Consider the following 25,351-nt stretch of genomic DNA (forward strand, 5'->3'; position numbering starts at 1 on the left):
GTAAGGGGCCAGAGGAGTGATGGAGACTTGGGGTAGACTGGACATGGTGAAGTGGGTGGACTCAGGAGACATTTGGGAAGCAGAGTCCACTCTGATGGGTGGGATGTAGGGCTGGGGCCATAACCCCTCCCATTTATTGGTTCCCAGAATGCTTTCCCAGCAACTTTGTCAGGCTGCTATCCCTAGCTTCATTTTGTAGTTGAAGAAATAAGAAAACCTGTGTGACCTTGAGGTCACACATCCAGAAAAGGACTAGGGCCAATACCATTGGCAAGTGTGACCCTTTCTCTAGATCAGCTTTTCTCGATGCTGGGCCAGTGGTCTCTCTCTCACCAGCCTTCTATCCACCACCCCTAGGCGCCCTGTGGGTTAGCTCAGCATTCCCTTCCTAGCACCAGACTGGGTGGGGGGCCCAAGAGGCCAAGGTGGTGTGTGGGTGTGTGTCACACTTATCCCAAGAGGCTGCTCTGCTGTTAAATGAGGTAATGCATGCGAAGTGTGCCTGGCATATAGTGAGGGCTCAACAAATACTAATTACTGCTGTGGCTGTTACAATGTCCCCAGATGCAGAGCCAGGCATATGGTAAGGGGGAGGATCTGGGGCTGAAGGCGTTGCTGTCTGTCCTCTTCTGACCACAGAGCCCAGCCCAGAAATCATCTCAGCTCCCTCACAGGCAGGAGCCAGGGGAGGTTGTTTGTCCCTGCAGAGCCACCATCCATCCCCTCCACCCTTCCAGCTGCCTCTGCAGCATCATGGGCTGGATTAGGGAGAGGTTCAGCTCTTAGGCAAGGTGAAGGGATAACCTGGGCAGGTTGAGTAGGGCCTGGGGTGGAGGTGGGGGTGGGTGGTTTCAGGGGTGGAGCTGAGAACCTCTCCCTGCAGGGAGCCCCATGTGCCCTTGGGGAGACTTTTGGCATCTGCTGAGACCTGCCCTGGGAGGGGATGACATCTCAGCTTGGCTTGGACTGAGCGATCCCCTGGAAGAAACCAGTGGGTGCACCTGTTGTCTCTGCCCAGGTGGTCAGATAACAGGAAGAACTTCCAGAGAGAGGTGTGGGGGACAATAGGAAGAGCCATGCCCAGAGTTCTCCCCCAGTCTCCTCTGAAATGAGCTGTTCAGTGTGGAGTCAAAGAATGGATACGATGATTTTGGAGAAGAGTCACTGCAGGCATTTTCTGGCCTGCGGGAATGACTGTCCCTAACATGATCTAGTCTGAAAAAGGGCTCTGGCCTCTCTCCAGGATTCCTTGACCAACCGAAGTGAGACCCTTCCTAAGGTCCCACAGTTGCTCTGTCCTTCTGCAGAAGACCCTGCTCCTCTGTAGGAGATGGGGAGGGTGACCCTGGGGCCTGGTTGGGGGCCCCCACTGAATGCAGTGGGGGAGGTGGGGTGGAAGGAATGAGGGCACCCTGCCCACTCTGGGCTGTGAGGCAGCTAAGTGTGCCAGACCTGGGCCACCAGGGGGCTCTCCCATACACAGGACCTGCCTCCGTCTCTGACAAGACCGTGCATCCTTCAGCGTTCAGGCATGGTTTTCTTGGAGCGTGTGCACAAGAGAGCACGCGAGAACGGGGTCTTGCCTCTGTGTGCACACCCTGGTATGTGTGTATATGTTACGGGTGGTGTGTAAGCATGTGTAGGCTTGGGAAAGACGTGTGTGCTGAGGTGGGGTCAGGCCTCAGGGGGTCAGGAACCCCATACTTAGCCTGGCTTTTGCTAGAAAAACTCCTCCAAGGTTCTGACACCTTGGAATGTGGCCTCTCAAGGGACCGTGCATCCATCAGTCCAGCCTCCGATAGATGGTAGGTCCTCATCAATGCCCAGGACCTACTCTGTGGGAGGTTCAGACTCCCCTGGAAGCCTGAGAGCTCCCCCTGTGCTCGGACTACTAGGGCCTCAAAGATGACAGCAGGGGTTCTGAGAAGGCACAATGGACGGGGTGGGAGGGAACGGTCCTCCCAGCAGGAGGTACCCAGCTGTCCTGGGCAATCTCTGTGGGCAGGGCCTGCTCCTGGGCCCCATTGGAAGACCCATTCATTTGTTCCATCTTCTTTCAACAATATATATTTTTTTCATTTGAATTCTGACTTTGTCATTTGTTTTGGTGTGTGGCAAAATATACGTAACTCAGAATTTATCATTTTTAAGTGTAGAGTTCGGTGGCATTAAGTACATTCACATCGTTGTGCAACAATCACCACCACATGCCTCCAAAGCTTTTTCTTTTTTTTTTAAAATTTATTTATTTTTGGCTACATTGGGTCCTTGTTGCTGCACGCGGGCTCCCTCCAGCCGCGGCGAGCGGGAGCCACTCTTCACCGCTGTGCGCCGGCCTCTCACTGTGGTGGCCTCTCTCGCTGCAGAGCACGGGCTCCAGGCGCGCAGGCTTCAGTAGTTGTGGTTCACGGGCTCCAGAGCGCAGGTCCAGCAGTCGTGGCGCATGGGCCCAGTTGCTCCGTGGCATGTGAGATCCTCCCGGACCAGGGCTCCAACCTGTGTCCCCTGCATTGGCAAGCAGATTCTTAACCACTGCGCCACCAGGGAAGCCCCTCCAGAACTTTTTTCATCTTCCCAAACTGAAACTCTGTACCCACTAAACCATAACTTACATTCCCCTTTCCTGCAGCCTTTGGCAACCATCATTCTATTTCCTGTCTCTATGAATCTAGGTATCACATATAAGTAGAATCATAAAATACTTGCCTTTTTGTGTCTGGCTTATTTCACTTAGCATAATGTCTTCAAGGTTCATCCATGTTGTAGCATGTGTCAGAGTTTTAAGACAATAAAATTCCATTGTATGTTTGTGCCACATTTTGTTTATCTAATTCATCTGTCATTGGACATTTGGGTTGTTTCCACCTTTTCCCTTTTATGAATAATGCTGCTATGAACATCATTGTACAAATATCTGAGTCCCTGCTTTCTCTTCTTTGGGGTACATGGTCAGATGTGGAATTGCTGGATCATATTGTAATTCTATGTTTAATTTTTTGAGTAACCACCATACTGTTTTCCACCATTTTGCATTTCTACCAGCAAGACATGAGTTCCAATTCCTCCACATTCTCGCCGTCAGCGAATAATTTTTGAGAGCCTACTATGGACAAAGCACTCTAGCAGTACAAATACATTTCTTTACTTTTTAAAAAAAACTTATTTATTTATTTTTGGCTGCGTTGGGTCTTCGTTGCTGCGTTGGGGCTTTCTCTAGTTGCGATGACAGGGGCTACTCATCGCGGCGGCTTCTCTTGTTGTGGAGCACGGGATCTAGGCGTGCGGGCTTCAGTAGTTGTGGCCTATGGGTTCAGCTGCTCCATGACATGTGGGATCCTCCCGGGCCAGGGTTCGAAACCGTGTCCCCTACATTGGCAGGAGGATTTTTAACCACTGCACCACCAGGGAAGCCCACAAATACATTTCTGAAAATTTAGTAGCTATTGTCCTTAGGAAGCTCTCAGTCTAATGTGGGAGACTCAGGCCAGGCCCTTGAGCAGTCTCCAATCTGAGGGGGAAAGACACAGGCCATGACCTCTGGGAGACTCTGGACTAATATGGGGCAAAAACAACAAAAACAACAATCCCGCTCTCAGGGAGCCCAATCTGATGGAGGAAGCATAACTTCTTCCTTTTGGGGAGTCCCCAGACAGGCCCAGAGGCCAGATTGGATACGTGGAGGGCATGCCTTGAGACAGTCAAGGGGCTGGTGAGTGTAGCAAATCAGGGGCTGGAGAGGGCTTGTGGTGGGCTCTAGCCCGCGCTGGCCCACAGTTGCCTGGGCAATGGCCCCACTGTTTACTTTGTGGCTGGCTCCAGACTCACCCTTTTCTGCAAGTGCTCATTTCCCACCATGAGGAAAGATACTCATCTTCAGTTTCTCCTCCCTCTGGTGTCCCTGAGGAGGGAACTGGCTCTCTTGCTGGGGAGGGGGCCCTGCCAGCCTGGCACCTTTGCCATCCTCCTTGTCTGCTGGGAGCAGGTTCCATCTTGGGGTCTCATGTCGCCCGCCCCTTCCTCACTCCCAAATGGCCTACTGACAGGGCTCTGGGCCTGCCGAAGTTCTGCTATGGAAGGGGGGCTCCTGATGATTCCTCCCTGCTTATTAGGGGGAGGTGGGGCACATAGGGGCCTGTAGGGGGTAGGCAGTGGGAGGTGGTGGTGATGCCCACGTGAATAGGTTCGCCTGGGTTTGTACAGACCTGCTTGAGTGTCTGCATGTGTCACTGTCTTTGTGTACATGTGGCTGAGTTGTCTGCATGTCTGAATGTGAGTGTGGTTGGGTGTGTGAGAGTGTGAATATCCAAAAGACAATGAAAACATCTTGCGTGGACCTTGAGGGCATTATGCTAAGTGAAATAAGTCAGAGAAAGACAAATACCTTATGTATGATCTCACTTATATGTGAATCTAAAAAGAACCCCCCCAAACAAAACCCCCCAAACCCCAAGCTCACAGATACAGAGAACAGACTGGTGGTTGCCAGAGTGGCGGGGGGGTGGGGTGAAATGGGTGAAGGGAGTCAAAAAGTACAAACTTCCGGTTATAAACTAAATAAGTCCTGGGTCTGTAATGTACAGCATGGCAACTATAGTTAATAATAGAGTATTGTATGTTTGGAAGTTGCTAAGAGGGTAGATCTTAAAAGATCTCATCACAAGAAAAAAATTCTGTAACTAAGTATGGTGACAGATGTTTAACTAGACTTACTGTGGAGATCATTTCAATATATACATAAATATCCAATCATGCTGTACACCTGAAACTAATATAACATTACATGTCAATTATACCTCAATAAAAATTTTTTTTAAAAAAAGAAAACAAACAAAAGTTTGCATTTATTGAACCCCTACTATATGCTCAAGACTTTCTTTAATTGACTTAATTCTCCTAAGAACCTATGAGGTGGAACTTAGTGTCATTCCCATTTTATTGGTGAGGAACTGAGGCTCAAAGAGGTTAAATAACTCACCCAAGGTCTCACAGCCAGAAAGGGGTAGAGATAGGACTCAGTCCCAGAAGTCCTGGATTCCAGAGGACCCTGGAGCCCACGTGCTAACCCCTGAGCTGTACTGCCACCGGAAGAACTAGGGGATTCTGTGCTGCTTGGGATTGTGTTGGTCCCTCCTTGATTTCTGGCATCACGAGTGCTTCCTCCTTCCTTTTCTCTCACCCTCCCCTCCCCCAGCCTTCCTTGGCTGGGGCCCAGTTTCAGGGTGGGAGAGGAGTGTCGCAACACCCTCACTCAGGGCAAGACTGGCCCTGGATGGGGAAAGCACGGGGTCTGGAGAGACCCTCTGAACCACCCGCTGCCCGCAGGCTAGACCGAGTGTGGGGTTCCGAGGTTGCCGGTGACGCGGGGTTATCTGCACATTGAGGGTGTTGGGGAGACTCGGGCCTGCCTGGCCGGCTCATCCGCTTGGCCTGTTGGGGCACGTCGGGACTGCACACAAGTGGTGCTGGGAAGCAGGCATCTGAGTGGGGCAGAAGGGTGGAGGAGGACGGAGGGGGCGGCTGCCCTTGAGCGAGGAGACTGGGGCAGGGGTCAGAGGCCCAGGCGTGGGCGGGGCGGGCATGCCTTGGGTATCGCATTGCCTGCATGCCTGGGATGGACGGGCTGGCAGGGGATTTGCTCCGTCTGTGTGTGAGGTTGTGGGGTGGGTCCCAGTTTGATGGTGTGCAATGGGTGTATGGAACCAGTCGGAGCTTTAGAAATGCCGGATGATTCTCTTGGGTTGGGGGCATTGTTTGTCCTGTGGTTTGAAGCCTGCATTCTGGGAGGAGGCACAAAGCAAGCAGAGGAAGGAAAAGCAGGCAAATTGACCCTGAGACCCCTCTCTCTCACTTCCTGAGCCACACGCCCTTCAGCGGTGTCAGTTTCCCTCCTTCTCCTATCACCTGACCCTTGGGCCCCAGGATGCTCCTCTCTTCCCCAGTTTCTGGTTGTCAGGCTGGCCCCTGCAGGCTTCTGCTCCTCCAGCTCAGCCCACTCCCTGGTTCAAAGGCTTACCTGGGAGGCCCCTAACCCCACTCTCAAACAAACTGTCCGCTCCCAGAGAGAAGAGGCCCTGAACCCCTGACACAGGGGCTCCTTTGGTATGTGTATGGGGGTCTCCCTTGGTGGGGCTGAAGGCAGCTGGCTTGGGCCTGGATCTGGAACTGGGGACCCCTGAAGACTTCAGGAGCTAGGACAACACTAGTAGAACTGTAAGCGCCCTGAGGGTAAGGTCTACACTCGTCTTGTTTTTCTAAGGTGTCCCAGCCCCCAGCACAGCCCCTGGCCCACAGCAGGCACTCAAGTCGTGGTTCTTGAATAGATAAATGAGAGGATAACGGAAAGAGATCTGAGTTAGGGGTTAGAACCCTGGGATGGTCCCACCTTAGTAAAAGCAAGCCTTGAACCAGTCACTTGTCCTCTTTGAGTCTCAGTTTCTGCATCTGAGAAATGGGTATAAAAACAATCTCAAATATCCAACTCTTAGGGTAAGGGTCAAATGAGATAAAGTGAAAGTGCTTTCAAACAGTAAAGGATGATGATCTCATGTGGAGAGAGGAAGACCGGATGCCCTCCCTTTGGGGGTGTAGTCCCCAAGCCCTCCGCGGGGACCTTCAGGAAGATAAGGTTGAATGGATTTTGCAAGCTGGTCAAACTAGAGGATTGATGGGAGGGACTGCTCAGCGGGGTAATTCCTGATTTGGGGGGAGGAAGCTGGGGAGGGTGTAGGGGAGGAGGACTCACACCAGGCAGGAAGGCTTGGAATAGAATCTCAGCTACGCCTGGTATTTCCCAGCCCTTGGCCCCCTCCCCCACTGCACTCTGGGGCCCACCCCACATTCCTTTCCCAAAGGAAATGGGGGAGGGGGCCGAGAGGCTCCCCAGGCCTGGAAGATCATTTATTCAAACTATGTATAAGTTTCTAGGCCCTGCGGTGTGTACCTTGCTCCCCACATGCCTGTGGAGGAAGCTGGGGTGGAGTGGGTGGGGTGGGGCAGGTGTGGGTTTGTGTTGGAGGAGGCTGTTACCTCCTTCTGGGGGCCTTGTCGCCCCTGCCAGATTAGAGGGCAGGAGATGGGCGTCATAGATGGCTTATCATTTCCCAGGTCTCTGCTGCCCTGGACACAGAAACCCCGTGCTGCTTCTCCACCTCGCCTCTCCCTGCAGCCCTCAGAACCAGCCCTCAGAACCCTCAGCAGTTTCGAGGGCTGGGGGGAGTTGATTCTTTTTTTTTTTTTATGAATTTATTTATTTTATTTTTGCTGCACGCGGGCTTTCTCTCGTTGCGGTGAGCAGGGGCTACTCTTTGTTGAGATGCGCGGGCTTCACATTGCGGTGGCTTCTCTTGTTGCGGAGCACGGGCTCTAGGTGCACAGGTTTCAGTAGTTGTGGCTCACGGGCTTAATTGCTCCGTGGCATGTGGGATCTCCCCTGACCAGGGCTCGAACCTGTGTCCCCTGCACTGGCAGGCAGATTCTTAACCACTGCGCCACCAGGGAAGCCCCAGGGAGGTTGATTCTTGATCCAGATACACAGCAGCACCTGTTGGCCATGAGAAGCTCCATGGGGCGTGAGAGGGGAGAGTGAGTCTTATTTCCTCCCAACCAGGGACTGGACTTGCAGCAAGAGGAAAGGAAGTTAGGCAGCTGGGGGGACTAACTGGTTGCCTGCTGGGAAAGCAGGTCAGACTCTGAGTCAGGACATCCCTGTGGTCATTGCCCTCCATTTGGGGCGGCAGAGTCTGACATGGCTGAGGACATCTCGGTGGTGCTTCCAGCTGGTCTGAGGCCCTGGCCTTTGGAGGGCATGACAAGGGCAGGAATGATCCTGACCCAGAAGCCTTGGTTTTCTAGTGATGGGGGCAGGGGAGGTGCTGAGGGAGATGCCAGGAGTCCTCCCCTGACCGCGATCTTTTCCCCGTCGGTCCCAAGCCCTCCTGACTCAGCGCTGGTGGCAGCCTCGCTCTTCCCTTCCGGCTTCCGCCAGGGTGGGGGTGGGGGTCCAGCTCCTGCACAGGGGGCCCAGCAAGCGGCAAACAGGAAACAGGAGAACAAAACCGCTCCCTGGCCCCCACACGCCTCACCCTCACCCTTCCTCCTCCCCCCCCAACCCTGCTCCTGCCCACCCCCATGGTCCTCTATTTCTCTTCCTTCTCCCCTTGGTTTCCCCTCCTCTCTGTGCCCCTCTGTCTCTCTCCTCTACCTCCCCCCACAGGATCCTCCATCCTGGCCTGTCCTTGCTGGGGACAGCAGCTGATGGGACGAGGGAGGGAAGGGGGAGCTGACTCTTCTGCCTGGGTCTCCCTTCTGGTGGCTTCCCCCACAAGGGCCCAACCCTATGACTCTTCCTCCCCCGACTCCTAGATTTGGGAGCAGGGTTGGGCTGGATCTGCTCCCCTCTGCCCCCGGCCTCCCTTACCTGGATGCTGGCTAGAATTTAGGTATAAGATCCAAAGTTGGAATGAGGGGCTCCGGACTTGGAGTCCCAGGGCCGCCCTAACGAGTTGAGTGCTCTTGGGCTTCTGTTGTTTTCTGAAAACTGGGTCAGGGCAGTGGCCCCAGGCCCCAGGGAGTGGCTGTGCCGGGGGTGGGGGGGGGGGGAGGGAGCACACGGTGAACAGTCAAGTGGGATAGAAATGAGGGTGGCCATGACACGCCTACTAGCCAAGGCCTCTGTCAGCCCCACCCGGGAAGGGGCCTGGGAAGAGAGAGAGCCAGGAAGGGGCGGAGGGCAGGGTCTGCCATCGACTGGGGCTTCCTGTCTGACTCACATGCTAGGGGTGAGGTGGGGGCCAGCTTAGAGCCCATTGTCGGCTTGTGGTGGCCCCTCTGGGTAGAGCATAATGGGCAGGGGGTCCTGGGGAAAAGGGTCCGTCACACGCTCCCACAGGTGGTGGTGAGAAGGGTATAACGTGACTCTGAGGCGGGGTGACTATGAGAGAGCGCTGCTCTCTGAGCAGGGCAGAGCGTGTGTGAGACCTGAGGGGGCACGGCAGCAATGCGTGGGGTGGGTGTGCTGGTAGTGTGTGCATGCCCTCTAGGTGTGCGCCTTCGTGGGGTTTGTGGGTCTCTCTGTGGGGTGTGTGTGGAATGCATGGGTGGGCAGGTGGGGGCCTGGTGTGCTTTCAGGGGCACAGTGGGTATGCTTGCAAATGTGTCTCTGTGGGGTATGTGGGCCATTGTACCCATGGGAGGGTGTCCAAAGTGTGTGTGCATACAGAAGGATGTCCACGTGCAATGTGTATATGAGGGGAATAGTGTGTTTGTGTGTGTGTTTGTGTGGGGTATGTGGGCAGAGGGAGAGTGAGTGACTGTGTGTGGGGGGGGGGAGGGTGTGGGGTGTCTAGATGTGTGTGTGGTGCGGGTCTGTAGAGGTGGGTTGGGTGTGTGTTTACATATGTACGCGCGGGAATGTGTATTTCTCTGGGGCGCAGGCAGCTGGTTGAGCTTTGGCCTGGAAGGAGTATAAGCGTGCGCGGGCAGGTACAGTAAGTTTTTGTGTGAGTGGGCTGTGTGTGTGTGTGTGTGTGTGTGTGAGTGTACGTGTGTGACTGCGGGGGCGCTGTGCAGGGCCTCTCGTGTGTGGGGGTGTGAGTGTGTGGGATGGGGCGGCCGCGCACAGGGGCCGCCCCGGAGGGGGAGGCGTCTGCCCTGCGAGACTCGCCGGCGTGTCCGGGCTCAGGCGCCCTCGGCCGGGAGGCGCGGAAGGCGCGGAGCTGCTGCAGCCGTCCTGCCGCCGTCCGCGCGGGCCGTCCGTCCCCTCGGGGCCCCAGGGCTCCGGGCCCGTGGCTCCGGGGGGCGGGCGGGGACCCCCGGGGCCCGCCCGCCGCCGCCGCCGCCGCCGCCCGGGGGGCCGAGGACGCCGCCCGCCGGGCGCCGAGGAGCGGCCGCCGGCCCCCGCGCAGCGCGCCGGTCTCCGGAAGCCGGGCACACGGCGCGCTGGGGCCGGGGCGGCGGCCGGGCCCGGGGGCCCCCGCCGGCCGCGGCGCTCGTGGGCAGCGCGGTGTGGCGCGTGGAGCGCGCGGGGGCCGGGGGCTGGCGCTGGGAGCGCGCCGTCGGCGTGGACTGCAGCGCCCCGGAGCCGCGCTGCCTCTGGCTGCCGTGCCTCAGCCACAGCGACCGCTGCGCGCCCGGGCAGCGTCCGGCCAGGGTGAGCGCCTCGGGGGCCAACGGGGTCGGAGGCAGGGCTAGGGGTCCGGGCAGGCCTCGCTCCGGTGGGTGGGATCGGGCCACCAACTCCCTGCGTTCCTTGAGCTGTGTGCGCCCTGCGCTTCGGGACCGATCCCCCCCGGAGTGGGGAGTGAGTGAGAAGCTGGAGAGATGCAGGTGAGGGCGGCAGGCTCCTGGCTGAGAGCTTTTCCAGGGGTGCCGGATTACAACCCTCAGTCTGCTGGTGGCCTCCAGTGGGCTCAAGCCTCTTGGTTTACAGGCGGTGGAAGGATGGAAGGGAGCAGGGTTGTTTGAAGAGATGCCAGGACATGGAATCCTGCAGAGTTCGGGCTGGCAGTGACCCTGAGTCAGAACCACGCAGGGGTACCCTAATGAAGCAGGAAGGGCATCACTCTGCCGTCTCCCTGGTAGGGGACCTGGGCGCAGAGACACACAAGGGTTTTCAAGTGAGCCAAGGAGGCTGAGGTGGCAGAATGGGCCCCAGCGGGTAATGAGTGATCTCAGGGTGAGGACTGACAGGGCTGGAGAGGGGGGTGGGGACAGCGTTTCTGATGTCCGGGATCGACCAGGCTGGGAGGGCGTGAGTCACAGTGGGCGCCATGCCCGGCATGAAAGCTGTGCTCCCTGCAATGACCTCTTTATGCTCCTGGGGGAGGGGAGGAGCAGGACTCCTGGGTTCTAGTTCCTGGTGTTGCCAAACCACCACGTGTCCAGTTCTGTCTAATTTGTGGCCCTGGGGTCACCTGCCCTTCTCCCACCATCAGCTGTATTTCTGGATGTCTCTTTCTTTCCTGACATGAGAGTGGGAGTGTTTGGAAATAGATCTGGGCCTGGGAGCATTAATCAGTGATGTCCCTATGTTTTCTGAGCCTCTCGCTCTCCTTCCCCTTGTCTCTGTGCCTACCTTAGACAGCAGAGGTGGGGATGTGTGTGAACTGTACCTCTTCCCAATCTAATCACCTTCCATTGCTGCTCCCTTCTCTGTTTCTGCATCTGTCACCTCCCTCCCCCTCAAGAGGAGAGCAAGACCCAGTATTGTCCCAGATTGGAGGGAAGGAGAGGAGAGGAAACATGCATGTATAATAGAATGAAGGACTGAGGTTAAACCTAAGGAAGAACTTCCCACGGGAGAGTGGCGAAATCTGGCCACTGATGGGGGCCTCAGTGTCTCCTCTTCAGGCAGGGGTGTGGTAGCTGTGGCGGGGGATTACCACACTGACATTCTCAGGAACCTCGTTGGCAGGGATGGGGGAAGGAACACTGGAAGGAAGGAAAAGAGGAAAGGGAGAGGGAGAGCTAAGGGAGGGGGCATGCCTGGGTGAGGAGAGGACCTGAGAGAGAAAGGCATGCCCACTGCCCTGGATTACAGGCCCCTCCTCCAACCCCCCCAACCGCCCCCGGGAGTGGCACCCCCAGGCAGCTGGCAGCTCCAGTCAGGATGTGTGCTGGGGGAAAGGTGGGGGACGTGCGGGGACCTGTCCCAGCCACTTCTCGTCACTGGGGCAGCTGGTGGCTTAAACCTTAATCCAGGACACCAGCAAAACAATAGGCCCTGTGAACAGCCTCAGCCCAGAGCCCGGGTGGAGGGCATTCAGGGGAGGCACCCCACACTGGGCAAGAGCAGGGGTTTTGGTAGGAGGGGGCAGTGGAGGGTCCCCTGAGGCCCTCTTCCCTCCCTGATCAGTTCCTTGCCAGGTCCGTAGAGATAGGAAATCCAGGGGATTTCAGACCTCAGCAGAATTCCCAGAGAATTTTCTCCTCTGGGCTCCTCAGACCCCCATGGGGGTGTGGGGCTCAGCGGGAGAGTCCAGACTATAGCCACAAGTGGAAGGAGCTGAGGGGCCATCACTGGACCTCCTGCCCGATGCCAGAATCCCTGCTAAGTCCTCCTAAGGCCTCCTGGATGGGGGTTGTCCAGCTTTTGCTTGGACCCTTGTGAGGACAGAGAATTCACAGCCTTATCCCGGTAGCTTTGCAGATGTATGTGATTATAGAATGGTCTCCCTGGCCCAGAGCTTGACTCGGCCTCCTCGTATCTTCCACCTGGCTGTGTCCTCTGGGACTGTACCAAGTAAGCCTATTGCCTCTGTTACGTTTTTCTTTAATCTTCTGAGATTTGAGGATATCCCCTCCCCAAACCTCCCGCCCCATGCAGCCCAGCCTCCCACCCCCTGCAGAAATCACTAGCTTAGGGCTGGGCACAGGACCTGCTCCTCCTGCCGCATGTGTGAACAAGAGGGTGGATGGATGCATGCAGGGACTCCTCAGTATCAGTACATTTGAGTGGCGGATTCGAGCTGGGGAAGCCAGGGGAACTTCGTAGTGAAGTGGGAGCCCCTCACCCCGAAACCGATGGGCTTCTTCCCTCTGCACCCGGCCGCACCTGTCTTCCCGCAGCTGAAGGCTCCTGCCTGGTGCCAAGGAGGAATGAGGGGGTGAGGACTGTTGAGGGTGGGGGAGGGGCTTCTTGCCCTTTGAGGGGTTTGGGTTAGGGGCACCAGGTAGGTTAGGCTGCCCGAGATCAGGGGTTAAAGAGCCCCCGAGGGAGCCCTCCTGGCTTTTCACTAGGCAGCCTGCCCGTGGCTCCCATGTCCTCCAGTCTGCCATCTGCCTCCCTGTGTACCCATTTCTCTGACACCCTCCTGTCACCCACTTTCCCTCTCTGTGTCCGAGCAGGGCACCTGAAGGGAGCCCCCTCTCAGGCACTATCCTCCTCTTCTCCCTCTTGCCTCAGAAACAGACCCGTGTGCCCCCAAACCCTTGTCTTCAGACACCCTCTGCCCTGTCATCTTGGGGAGTCCCAAGTATTCCGGTGGGGCGGCCAGAGGGCAGCGGAGTGTCTCCCCCTGCCCCACCCGGTTCTCCGCTCAGTTCCGGTGAGCCAACCGGGCCTCTGGGCTGGGCTCCGAGCCTCAGCTCCTTCAGTGGACTCTCTGATGTCCAGTCCACTCCCTTGTGGCTCGTAGTGCCCCACCTGTTCCTGCTGCTGCTCCGGAAGGATGCATGTGTGCGTCAGTCTCTCTGCGCCTGTGTGTGCTGTGTGCGTGTGTCTGTGTGTCTACCTGAGTGAGCGTGTACGTGCTCATCGGTGTGTCTGTGCACCTTTGCACATGAGTGTGCTTGTCTGGGTGTTTGTGATGTGTCCTGTGTGCATGAGTGCGTATGGATGGGTCTGTGTCTGCCTAGGTGTGCGTGTGTGCCTGTGTGAGATTGGGCAGCAGGCGGGAATGAGCGCGGGCAGCAGACGGGAATGAGCTCAGACAGCGGCAGGCACTTCCCAGGCAGGAAGGCTGTGTGTCCAGAGTCAGTGAACGTTGGCCGAACTGAATTGAATGGACACCTGGCTCGCTGCACTGTTATTTCCCTGGACACAAAGGTGTTGTGAGGGGATTGAGGAAAGAAAGAAGGAAGAAGCTGTTGGGCTGATGAGGGGGGAAGGGAAGGAGGAAGGGGAGAGCAGGGGGTCGGTCAGGGCACAAGAGGGTCCGTGCACCTGGCAGCCCCCCAGGACCTCTGGGCTGCAGGAGGCAGTGTGCAGACTGGCGTCTCACTCTGGCTCCCTGTGCTCCCACAGCTGCCACTGGGCCCAAGAGATGGGTGCTTTCCCGGGCGCCCCCTCCCCTGGCAGGGCCCGAGGACACTGCTGCTGCACAAAAGCCTCCAGGACGGCTTTGGCTTCACCCTGCGCCACTTCATCGTGTACCCGCCTGAGTCCGCTGTGCACTGTAGCCTGAAGGTACACGTCCTGTGCCCCTGCCGGCCTGGCCTGAGGGAGCTTTCAGGGGGGATTCCTTTGCGCTGCCCCCTCCCCGGTGCTTCTGTGGCCTGGAGAAGAGGGTCACCGAGAGGCAGGGGCAGCACTGGCTGGGTCGTTTGTGTGGGGTGATCGTAGACAAGCCCCCGCCCGCTCTGGGCTCAGTCTTCTCAGGAGAAGGGGCCGAGGCTGGCTCGGGGCAAGGAGCTAGAGGTGGGGGAGCCGGGGTGCCCCCCCCGACTCTCAGCCTCTGGAAGGTGAGCAGCTTCTCAGAGAGATGGGCTTCCGGGGACCCGTGTCCACTGGCCGCTTCTGAGCTGGGTTAGTTGCCGCTCCCTAGCCTGAGCTCTCCGGGAGTCTGTCCTCACACACCTCCGGGACCCCTCCCAGAGCGCCCCAGGCCCATGCTGGCCCAGATTTGGGCCTGGAAAGAGCCCTGGGCTGGGCTGGAGACCTGGGTTCCAGTCCTGGTACGACTCCTAACTCACTGTGGATCTTGGGTGGTCTCACCCTCTCTGGGCCCCATTTCTCCTTCCATCTCCTGAGGGCATTGATCTATTTGACCCCTGAGGGCCCTTCCAACCCTAATATGAACGTCTAGTTCTCCGAGTCCAGGAACCAGGGCTACTCAGCCTAAGCCACGGTGTGGGCTGGGGGAGGGGGTCCCTGACAGGAAGACATGAGGGGGGCCTAGGCAGGAACCAGGGCTCCCAAGGAGGGGCCAGCTCCCTTCCCCCACCTCTCTCCCAGCAGGAGGGGAGAAAGATTTATTCTAGAGTCCGTGAACCTGTTTCTCCCCTCCCCCAGGGCTGGGACGGGCCGGCACAGCTGTTGGGGGACTCTCCCTTGGGGAGCTTAGTCCCACCTGCCAGAGAACCAAGGCATTGGATTTCTCTGCCTGTGTCTGTGTGCCTGCACGTGTCTCTTTGTATGCACACGTGCATGCATGGTATGCTAGTCATGTACGTGCATGCGTGTGTATCTAGACACGTGTCTGTGTATACGCTTCATGTGTACGTGTCGCTGTGCAGCTCTCACACCTGTGTCTGAGTCTGGGGCCCCTGCACAAACTCTTCGCACTGGCTATAAGTGGGGGCTGATGGTGTGTGGGAGGGGCGCTGCCTCTCCCCTTATGCCCAAGGACACCAGCCTCCCAGTTCCCTGGAACCTCCCTCCGGTCCTTCCCTCCTTCTCCAGAATGTCCCTCCTTCCTGGCCCTTCCACCTTCTCTCAGGGAACCCTGCTGAGGGTGACCCTGCAGACACAGCCTGAGTGGTCTAGACTGGGTGGCGGACCTGTCTCAGAGAGACCTCGCTCACATGGGGGGCTGGAAGACCCTGGGGCAGAGCAAGCCAGGGACGGGCTCCATCCCTTTCCAGAACATGCCCAGGGCTGGGAGCCCACAGGGAGCTCAGCCGTCTCAATGCATCCATCTGCCTCTGCGACCCACTCACTGTGCTGTCAGCTCACATCAGCGGGCACGCTCCCCGCACGGGAGGGCAGGGCCAGAGGGACTGCTCTCCAGCAGAGCCCAGCAGCCTTCCTGTCCTGGGTGGGATGCCCAAGAGTCCTGGGTTCCAGCACTGGCTCCTCTATTGTCTCTGAGTGGCCCTGGACAAGTCACACCCTGTCATCTGTAAAATGGATGATCTGTAGAGAGGATTAGACAAGATGACCCCAAAGGTCCTGTCCAACTCGAAGATGCCACATCCTGCTGGCCTGCCCTGTCTCTCTGACTTCTTCTTGCCCTTGTTCCTGATTCCTCCCCAGATGCAGTGCCCTGCCCCGCCCCCTCACTCACCAGGATGACCCCAGAGGCCTCCCTAGTGGGTCTCGTCGACTCCATTTCTTAGCCCTGCACCTAGATGCCAGAAGTATTTTCACATCTACTCCAGCCCACTCAAGAACCTTCACTGGCTCCCTCTTTCTCTGCTTTCAAACCTGAAAGCTTTAGTCTGACTCCTGTCACTTGCTGGTGTTGACACTCCTTCTGCTTCAGCTCAGTTGATCCAGTCCTGTTTCTGCCACCAAGTGCCAGCACACTCCACTCACCTCACCCAGAATACCTTCTCCCAGCCGGCCTCAAACTTGCCTTAAAACCCCTCCCAGAGGGGCTCTAATCAGGCCTTCCCTCCCCATTCTCTAAGAGCTGATAGCCACTGTTTGCACTTGTCATGCCTGCTTATCTGTGTCTGCCTGGGTCCTGTCTGCGTGTGAGTGTGTTTGGGCCCTCCCCCATTGGGCTTCAAGCTCCCCAAGGGAAGGGGTCGTGGGTCCCCCATTGGATTGGGGCCTTTCGGATGGCTGAGATGCTGATGCGGGTAGGAACGGCAGGCATGAGAGCGGGCTCCTGTTACCCGGGGACACTGCCTGGGACTTGACCTCCCCGTGGGCACCCCTCCCACCCACTCTGGCTGCTGGGCTAGTTGAAAGATGATAAGAGGGGAGGCTGCCGGGTGGAGGAGCTTGAAGGGGCCCTCCCAGGTGGAGCTGGGCCTCCCCCTGTGCTGCCGAGGGCCCACACCCACCTCTGTTCCCTGCAGGAGGAAGAGAATGGAGGCCGAGGAGGAGGTGAGGAGTGGCAGGGGGCTGGGCTCCAGGGGCTGGGGCTGAGCTGGGACTGGTCCTCCCGCTTCTGTGTCTCTCCCTCTCCCCACAAGTCAGCCTGGATTCTGCTGCGCCCCCCACCCTTGACTGACGCCCCTGTCTTGGCTCTTCCCTGTGTGTCCGCTCTAAGCCTCTGCTCACTCTCTCTGACCTCCCTTTCTTTTCTCGCAGTTGTCTTCCTCTGCGTCTGTCCATTCCGCGCTGGGGGTGGCGTTCTGGGGAGCAGATAGGTTTCTAAGCCCTGACCCCTGCCCTGGAGTTACTCCCAGCCTAGATGGAGGCAGAGGCAGGGCCTGCAGGGCCCTTGCGGCAGGAGGTAGTGCGCCGCTGATCAAGGGCTGTCCTTGGGGATAGAGGCACTGGGGTTCTCGGGGCATAACGGGGGCCCTGAGGTCTTTCTCTGTTCAGATGTGAGCCTAACTCCCCTGGCTGTCACCCTTGCTCTCCCAAACGGCTCCTTACTGGAACCCAGGCTTCCCGGGGTATTCAAGGCAGAACCCCTTGAACAGGCAGACTTCCTTCTCTGCCACTGGGGCTTTTGCTGGGCAACCATGGGGCCACTGTCTTCCCGAATCCCCATTGCAGAGGCCTGTGATGGGGGAGGAGCCAGCTGCCCTAGAGCAGGCCCGTTTCTCTGGTGGAGACAGTTAACAGTTAGCAGTTAGCACTTAGCAGCGGAGGAGTATTGCTGGGGTGTAACGTGATGTCATGAAGGGCCGAGTGCCAGTCCCGGGATCCTTAGGCCTCTGCTTGGAGTCCCCTGACACTGGGGAAGGGAGTGGGGTGGGAGGTGCAGGTGCTGGGTCTCTGTGAGCCTCAGGGTCTTGCTTGGATCTCCTTGGATCTGGGTGTGGACACGCTCTGTGCGTGTGGGTTTTCCTCCCTGCTGTGTATCTTCAGGACTTTCATGGCACCCTTCCTCTGTCTTGTGACGTGTGTGTGTGTGTGTGTGTGTGTGTGTGCGCGCGCGCACACACACACGTCTGTCTGCCTGCCCCTCTAGACTGTGAGCTCGGGAAGGGCAAGGGCCATGTCTGTCCATCCTTTGTAGTCTACTTTCTAGCACAGTGCTGGGACGCAGGAGCCATTTAAGGAGTGACTCCGTGTGTTTTCATTTTCCCAGCAGTGTGTTGTCTTGTCTGATCCTGTGCATCCGTGTCCCTGTGGATGTGTGGGTCTGTGTTTGTGTCCGTGTGAGTGTGATCACTCTCTGAGTGTGTGTCCCCTGTGTGTGTAGCTGTGCATGGGTGTGACCTTCAGCAGCCACCCCCAGCTAACCTGGCTGATGCTCACCAGGACCCTCCCCCCGGCACTGCCTGGAGCCCATGGACACCATCTTTGTCAAGAATGTGAAGGATGATGGCCCCGCCCATAGGGCGGGGCTTCGAACAGGTGAGCTGTCCCAGTTACCTGGCTCATCGCACCGCTGTGGGTCTCTTCTCCTACCCTCTGGTTAGGATGGAATTTTGGGATCCAGGTGTTGGGGAGGCTCCTGTCCGCCACTGTCATCCATACATGGTACAGGGGTTCTCAGGTAGGGCCATTGACACCCTTTGGCCTGCTCACCTGTGGCCCTGTCCCTGGTCCCCAGGAGACCGGCTGGTGAAGGTGAATGGGGAGAGCGTCATCGGGAAGACCTACTCCCAGGTCATAGCTCTGATCCAGAATAGGTGAGCGCCCCTGCCTCCCTTCTCCCACGAGAGCCCCCAGCCCACTCACAAGTCCCTACTCACCCCACCCCCTTGGCCCTGGTGGTGCCCTGGCGACCAGGATCCCTGTTCTCCCAGACCCTGTTGCCTCAGCCTGGCCTGACCCCCTGCCCTGTCTCTGTAGCGATGATACTCTGGAACTCTCCATCATGCCCAAGGACGAGGACATCCTCCAGCTGGTGAGTCCTGCCCTGCTATCTGAGGTGGAGGACCCTGGGTGCTGGGGGCAGGATGCAGCCCTTCTCCTTGGGCCTCGCTCCTGCATCGGGCCCTCTGGGAGGCGGAGGAGAGAGTGTGGGGGCAGCACCAGCCCGGCATTGCCCAACTGGGGATGCCAGGCCCGTCCCCGGGCTGGGGCTGCTGGTTGCTTCAATCCAATCGGGGCTGTGCTGGGGGAGGGGGAGGCGCTGGCCTTGGCCGGCAGGATTCCTGCCAGGGTGTCCGGAAGGAGCGTGGCCCAGCGGGCCCTGCCAGACTGGCACGTTCCTGTGGCTCCCGTGAGACACCTGTTCCTCACACCCCTCCCTGCCTGGCCTCGAGTGAGCGTGTCTCCTATAGATGTGTCCACACACACACACACACACACACACACAGTACCCCACTGTCATGTGCTCCCATTCACACAGCATACCATGGACCACCCGATACATAAGCAGAGAACACTAGATACACAGCCGCACACAGCCCACCCTTCAACTAGCACACCGTACACTGCAGTATGTGATAACGCACACCACCTGCCAGACACACCCTACCAGGCACTTACCACGATACACACCACCCCTCAGTGCTACACACAGGCACCCACTACCCCACACCCACGACCCCAAACATCACAGCGCACCACACACTCCTCCGCATCTCAGATCCCCACAACACAGCACCGCAGCGTGTCCCACCACATACACCTGGACTTCTCACCACCGCAACATGAACACTTATGGCATCACAGATGTTTGCTGTAGTCACAACACGTACGCCCACAGACATCGCAGCCTGCTCCATCCCAGCACAGGCGCGTGCGCTCACCGGTGTCACAGCAACCCAGACTTCCACAATCACGATGCGAGTGCAAATGCCCCTTCCTTCACAGCTAGCACTCGGCATTCACCCACCGCTCACAGAGCAGGTACCACAGACGCTGCACGCGGCAGACACTGCACTCACACATGTACCCGTTTATGCCACGCACTCTATGCGCGTCACACACGCACACTCACACACACAGGCTGCCTCTCTCTGTTTCGCCCCCAGCTCTGACCCCGAGTCCAGAGCAGTCCTCTCTGCCCAGTGCCCAGTTTCCTGGTCTCATGGGTGCCAGCCAGATGCCAGCTTGCTTGCCCCCGAGGTCACTGCCCCTCTGGGAGACGGCCGAGGGCCAAGCCTGGGAGGTCCTGGGAGCCGCCGTGCTGGCTTCTGCCCTGGATGTGCTCTCACAATCACTGTAATCACAATGCCATGCTTGGCCCCATGCCCCTCTGGGAACCTCCAGCCCGTGACCTCGATTGTCCCCTTGCCCTTCCTGGGGAGGGGGAGGCAGGGGTGGGGGCGCAGAGGGGTGGGCGGCTCTCCCCAAGTCTCCAGGGCCCTGCCAGTACGCCCTTCCCCAGGCTGAGGGCGGCGTGCTGGGGGGGGTGGGGTGTGACAGGGCGGGACCTGGGGCGTTGCTCTCTCCAGCCGGAGGGGGCAGCAGCCTTGAGCTCTGCTGCCCAGGCTCGGGTGGGCAGGCAGCCCCAGATGTCAGCATCTGGGGGCCTCAGCTGGCCCCCCTCTCCCTGGCTGGCCAGAGGGTGGGGCCCAGGCATTCCTGTGGTTGGGAGCCAAGGCTGGAGGCCAATGGGGCCGCGGCAGCCGCTGACGCCACCGCCGACGCGGCGAGGCCCCTCCACACCCATCCTCCCCTCCCTCCTCCTCCTGCCAGCGAGAGAGCCGGTGGGGGCCGAGGGCAGCCGCGGGGAGGGCAGACTGGGGGGACGGAGGCCAGGGCCGGTACAGTGGTCAGTGGGATTTAGCGGGGGGCGGGGGGAGGGTGGAGGCGGGCCGGGATGCTGCCGCCACTGCCGTGATGTGGGGAGTCCGAGGAGCCGGCAGGATGGCAGGAGGGAGAGGTACGTGCGTGTCCCCGGCCGGCCGGCTGGCCGGCCGGCGTGTGGGTCCGAAGGGGGTTGAGTACAGGGGTGTGGTTTAGCTCGTCCTCATCTCATGATGTGTGTGCCTGGGACTGGAGGTGTAGTTATTTGTCTGTGTGTATGTCTCATTGTGTTTCTCTATGTGTGTGTGAGTGTGTCTCTGGGTGTGTATTTTCCTGTGTCTCCTTGTGATGTGTGTGTGTGTGTATGTGTGTTCGGTTTCACCCTCCCTCTTTGATACTTCACCCTGAGATAGGGCCCCGGGCAGCCCATCGTGGGCCAGGCTAGGCCAGAGCCACAAGGCTGCTGTCCCTGGGGGCCGCCTCCTTTTTTGGCTGGGCCTGGGCGCCGGCCCTGTCACTCCTCAGCAATGCAGCGTCAGCCTCAGCTCCCAGCGCCAAATTCCAGGCCTGGGGTGCCAGAAGGTGGCCCAAGGCCCCTTAGCCAGTCTGGCCCCTCCCCCAAGCCTGGCCCAGAGAAGCAAGTTCCTCCTCACCCCAGTGGCCCAGGAGCCAGGCCCTCAGCTTCCCATCCGGGCGATGGAGGGACAGCTGGGCTCTCCCAGCCCCCGCCCACCCCCAGCCCACCCCACCCTGGACACACCCCTTAGGCCGCTTCCTCCCCTGTCATCTGCCACCTTGACTGGTCTCTGGTAGGGTTTCCCAGCTCCGCCTGAGGGTCTGTGGGCACCATTGGACATAAGAAAGCAGGGAGGCAGCTGAGGCCAGCATCGGGGGAGGACCCCAGAAAACAGATGTTGGAATGTTTGTGGCTAAAGGCAGTCCTTGTCATAAGTCTTAGAAAAATCCTGGCTCTTTCTCAAGTGAGTGTGTGAGTGTGTGTGTGTGTGTGTGTGTGTGTGTGTGTGTGTGTGTGTATGTGTGTAAGACTCTCAAAGGCATCTTATTTCTTTGTCCTCCCCCCGACTCTCTTTGGAGCATGCCCTCTCACCCCCACCCGCTCAGGACTCCCCCTGCTTGGTCCCCTCCCTTCAGTCCCCTTCTCTGGAGACCTTGGCCTCCAGGGGCTGCTGTAGCCTTCCCCTGTGAGGCCTGTTCAGACCTGCTTACCTGCCTCTGTGTCCCTGGCCAGGCCTACTCCCAGGACGCCTACCTGAAGGGGAACGAGCCGTATTCTGGAGAGGCCCGGAGCATCCCAGAGCCACCCCCGATCTGCTACCCCCGAAAGACCTACGCCCCGCCGGCCCGGGTCTCTACCTGGGCCACTATGGTGCCTGAGCCGCTCTCAGCACTGCCCAGTGACCCCCGGAGTCCTGCTGCCTGGAGTGACCCGGGGCCGCGCATCCCGTCTACTGCCCGCTCCCATCCGGACAACCCTTCCTTGGGGATGAGCCAGCCCCGCCCCAGCCCTGGTGCCTTCCCCCGCCTCCCCTCGGAGCCCCGGACGCTTCGTGCCTTCCCGGAGCCTGGCAGCCGGGCGCCCCCCAGCAGACTGGAGTGCCAGCAGGCCTTGTCACACTGGCTGTCGAACCAAGTACCCCGCAGGGCGGGGGAGAGACGGTGCCCCGCCATGCCCCCCCGGGCCCGCAGTGCCTCCCAGGACCGGCTGGAGGATGTGACTGCCCACCGCCCGTGGCCCTGCTCCACCTCCCAGGGTGCCTTGAGCCAGCTGGGCCAGGAGGGCTGGCACCGCGCTCGCTCAGACGACTACCTGAGCCGGGCCACCCGCTCAGCCGAGGCGCTTGGGCCAGGGGCACTGGTGTCACCCCGCTTCGAGCGCTGTGGCTGGGCTTCGCAGCGTCCGTCTGCCCGCACCCCTGCCTGCCCACCCAGGGACCTGCCCGGGCCCCAGGCCCCACCCCCGCCTGGCCTGCAGGGCCTGGATGACACTGGGTATATCGGATACCGGAGCTATAGCCCATCGTTCCAGCGCCGGACTGGCCTTCTGCATGCCCTCTCCTTCCGGGACTCGCCCTTTGGGGGGCTGCCCACCTTCAACTTGGCCCAGTCCCCTGCACCATTCCCACCGGAGGCCTCTGAACCACCAAGAGTTGTCCGACCAGAACCCAGCACCAGGGCCTTGGAGCCTCCCGCCGAGGATCGCCGTGACGAAGTGGTCCTGAGGCAGAAGCCTCCAACGGGCCGCAAGGTCCAGCTGCCCCCTTCCAGACAGATGAACCTTGGGTTTGGTGACGAGTCCCCAGAGCCAGAGGCCAGTGGGCGAGGGGAACGCCTGGGCAGAAAGGTGGCCCCTTTGGCCACTACTGACGACTCTCTGGCTTCCATTCCCTTCATCGGTGAGTGCAGGTGGCTGTCTTGGGAGACTTGGTTTTCCGTGCCCTGTTGTACTTCACCCACCTGCCACCGTGGGCAAAACTCTGGGTTGGGTGCTCATGGGATCAACCCGTTTCTGTGTCCGTGCATCTGTCTGTCCATCCAACTATCCATTCTTGCATTCCTCCATCCATCCTTCTGTCTCCCTTCCATCATCCCATCATCCTTCCTCCCATTCACTGACCCTTCCAGCCTTCTTTCCATCCACCTTTACTTCCCCCTCCCTCCTCCCTCCCTTCCTTCTCTCCTTTCCTCCCTCCTTCCTCCCTCCTTCCTCCCTCCTTCCTTCCATTCTTCCATTCTTCCTTCCTTTCACCTGTCCTTCCATCCTTTCATTCTTTCTTTTTTTCTTTCTTTTTCTATCCTTCCTTTGTTCCTTTGTTCCTTTCACTCTTTGTTCTTTCCATCCACCCTCCATCCCTCCATCCGTCCAACGCATATTTGTGTCAGGCACTGTGCTAGCTCCGTGCTCTCCTGGAGTGTGTGATCCAACCATGGGGACAGATGATCAGACAAGAACGATCCAGTTGAATGGGTTTGTGATAGGAGGACAGGGAGCTCTAGGAGGCAGAGAAGGGCTAGACCGGGGCATGGTGGCCAAGGAGAGAATCTTGGAGAAAGGAAATTTCGGCTAAGACTTGAGGGAGTTAGTCAGGGTAAGAATGTTCAGGGAGAGAGACTAGAATATGCAAAGACCCTGAAGTGAGAGGTAGGATGCCCTTCCAGGTCATCGGAACAGGTCTGGAGGGGCCTTGTCAGTCACTGGGGAGTTGGGATGTCATTCTGAGAGCAGAGGGAATACTGAAAATTTGCCACCTTTAGAATAGATGTTGGGTAAGGGAGAGGCAAGAGAGTGGAGGGGTCAGGGATTCCCAGGTTTCTGGCCCTGCTGGAGGGTGGAGCTTCACCTCCATATTGGGAAAGAGAGGGAGCGAGGCAGGAAAAGGTTTCGGCTGAGTAAGAGGCGCTCATGGAGGGAGCAGGATGAGCCGGGCTGGGTCTAGGGGCTTGGGAGGAAGACTGGGATGCAGGAGCATGGGACTGCTAAGCAGGAGCCCAGAGATGGTAACTGGGGCTGAGAGTGGTGAGCTCACCCTAGGGCAGCCATGGGAGTGATGGAGAAGCAGCCCCGGCCAGGAGAGGAGGCACAGCCCTGGCCCCCCCCCCCCCCCCCCCCGCCCCAGCCAGCCTTCAGTCTAACAGGGCAGACGCAGCCTCTTGTCTCAGTAAGCTCCCAGTCTGAGGGCGGGAGGTGAAGTCTTTAGTTTCAGGGTACTTCCAGTCTGGGGTGGGGGGACGTGGCAGCCACCTTCAAGGAGCCCCCAGCTGATGGGGGAGATGGTGCTTATCCTCAAGAAGCTCCCAGTCTGATGGGGGAGACACCAGCCATGGCCTCAGAGAGGCTGGCCTCCCGGCCAGGACTAAGAGGGGTGGCGCGACCCCACCCCTGGGTGCCCTCAGTGTGATGGAGGAGGCAGAGGCTGAGCCTCCATGACCACAGTGGGAGGTGACCCGTGGTGGGTCAGCTCCACCGGCAGTGGGCATGTTGCCAGCAGGGCCCTGGAGGGCTTCTGGAGCCTTGGGGATGTGGTCCCGGCCCGGATGGGAGGCAGGGGCCAGGGGGCAGAGAGGTTCAGCCTTCTGGTACCTTCACCCACCGCTCCCTCCGCTCTCGCAGATGAGCCCACCAGCCCCAGCATTGACCTCCAAGCCAAGCACGTCCCTGCTTCTGCTGTGGTCTCCAGCGCCATGAACTCAGCCCCTGTCCTGGGCACCAGCCCCTCCTCCCCAACCTTCACCTTTGCCCTCGGCCGCCATTACTCCCAGGACTGCAGTGAGTGCTGCCCGCGACCCCAGCCCCACCCGCTCCCTTGCTGCCTGGTCCCAGGGGTGCCCGCTGCCTGATGTCTGGCCTCTTCCGACTGGCTTCTGCTCCTCCCGGGGACCCACGGGGAGAGTCCCCTCTTGGCCCTGCCCAGACAGGAGGGCTCCGGGCAAGCCCCCGCCTGCTGCCCCGCTGACCCTGGGCCCCTGTGGGCGGCTTCACAGGCAGCATCAAGGCCGGCCGGCGCTCCTCCTACCTGCTGGCCATCACCACCGAACGCTCCAAGTCCTGCGACGACGGGCTCAACACCTTCCGGGACGAGGGCCGGGCTCTGCGGTGAGGATGGGGGCTATGGAGGGGCTCTCGGCCCTGGGGTCGTCTACACACCGGGGCAGCCTGCTTCCCCCGGGAGGGCCTTTGAGCCTTGGGGCTTGTGGGAGGTCCTGGCTGTGCCTCCCGCAGCCCTCATCCTCTGTCCTCACCCCCCAGGCGCCTGCCGAACCGCGTGCCCAGCCTGCGGATGCTCCGAAGCTTCTTCACTGACGGGGTGAGTGGCACGTGTGTGCAGGTGAGGCTGTCGGAGGTCTGGGGAGGGGCCCAGGGGCCCACCCCTCAGCTGTGGAGTCCAGCCTTGGCAGAGGGACCCGGCCTGTGACTCCTGCAACCCGAAATGGGCCCCTCCGGCTCCCGTCTCCTTCCGGCCTTGGCTGTCCCCACACTCACCTCGTGTCGGCCATGTGACCCACCCTCTCTGTGGGCTCAGTCATCACCTAAAGACACCGTGAGCCTTCCTTCCCAAGGCCTTTGCACTGTCCTTCCAACCGCCCCTCCCCCATCTCCCATCTAGAAGGCCCTTTCCACGGTCC

The 25,351-nt window shown here is 59.2% G+C and overlaps 1 protein-coding gene across 5 annotated transcripts in view; it reads left to right on the forward strand.

Moving 5' to 3' along the window:
- Window positions 1–25,351, forward strand: part of ARHGAP23 (Rho GTPase activating protein 23) — a 73,794-nt gene that overhangs the window by 11,785 nt on the left and 36,658 nt on the right. For 2 of the 5 annotated variants that reach the window (XM_082372150.1, XM_082372152.1), the window contains exons 1-10: window positions 9,678–10,147; window positions 13,742–13,903; window positions 16,465–16,492; window positions 17,825–17,920; window positions 18,120–18,198; window positions 18,362–18,416; window positions 21,459–22,623; window positions 24,339–24,494; window positions 24,710–24,821; window positions 24,975–25,032. In XM_082372150.1, the coding sequence (XP_082228276.1) occupies window positions 17,854–17,920; window positions 18,120–18,198; window positions 18,362–18,416; window positions 21,459–22,623; window positions 24,339–24,494; window positions 24,710–24,821; window positions 24,975–25,032 (1,692 nt within the window). In that variant the 5' untranslated portion in view covers window positions 9,678–10,147; window positions 13,742–13,903; window positions 16,465–16,492; window positions 17,825–17,853. Of the gene's footprint in view, window positions 1–9,677; window positions 10,148–13,741; window positions 13,904–16,464; window positions 16,493–17,765; window positions 17,921–18,119; window positions 18,199–18,361; window positions 18,417–20,194; window positions 20,346–21,458; window positions 22,624–24,338; window positions 24,495–24,709; window positions 24,822–24,974; window positions 25,033–25,351 lie in introns of those variants that run through there. The other 3 variants (XM_082372151.1, XM_082372153.1, XM_082372154.1) reach the window with 3 other exon arrangements.

Source organism: Balaenoptera borealis, assembly GCF_965194805.1.
Source record: "Balaenoptera borealis genome assembly, chromosome: 20".
Taxonomy (NCBI): domain Eukaryota; kingdom Metazoa; phylum Chordata; class Mammalia; order Artiodactyla; family Balaenopteridae; genus Balaenoptera; species Balaenoptera borealis.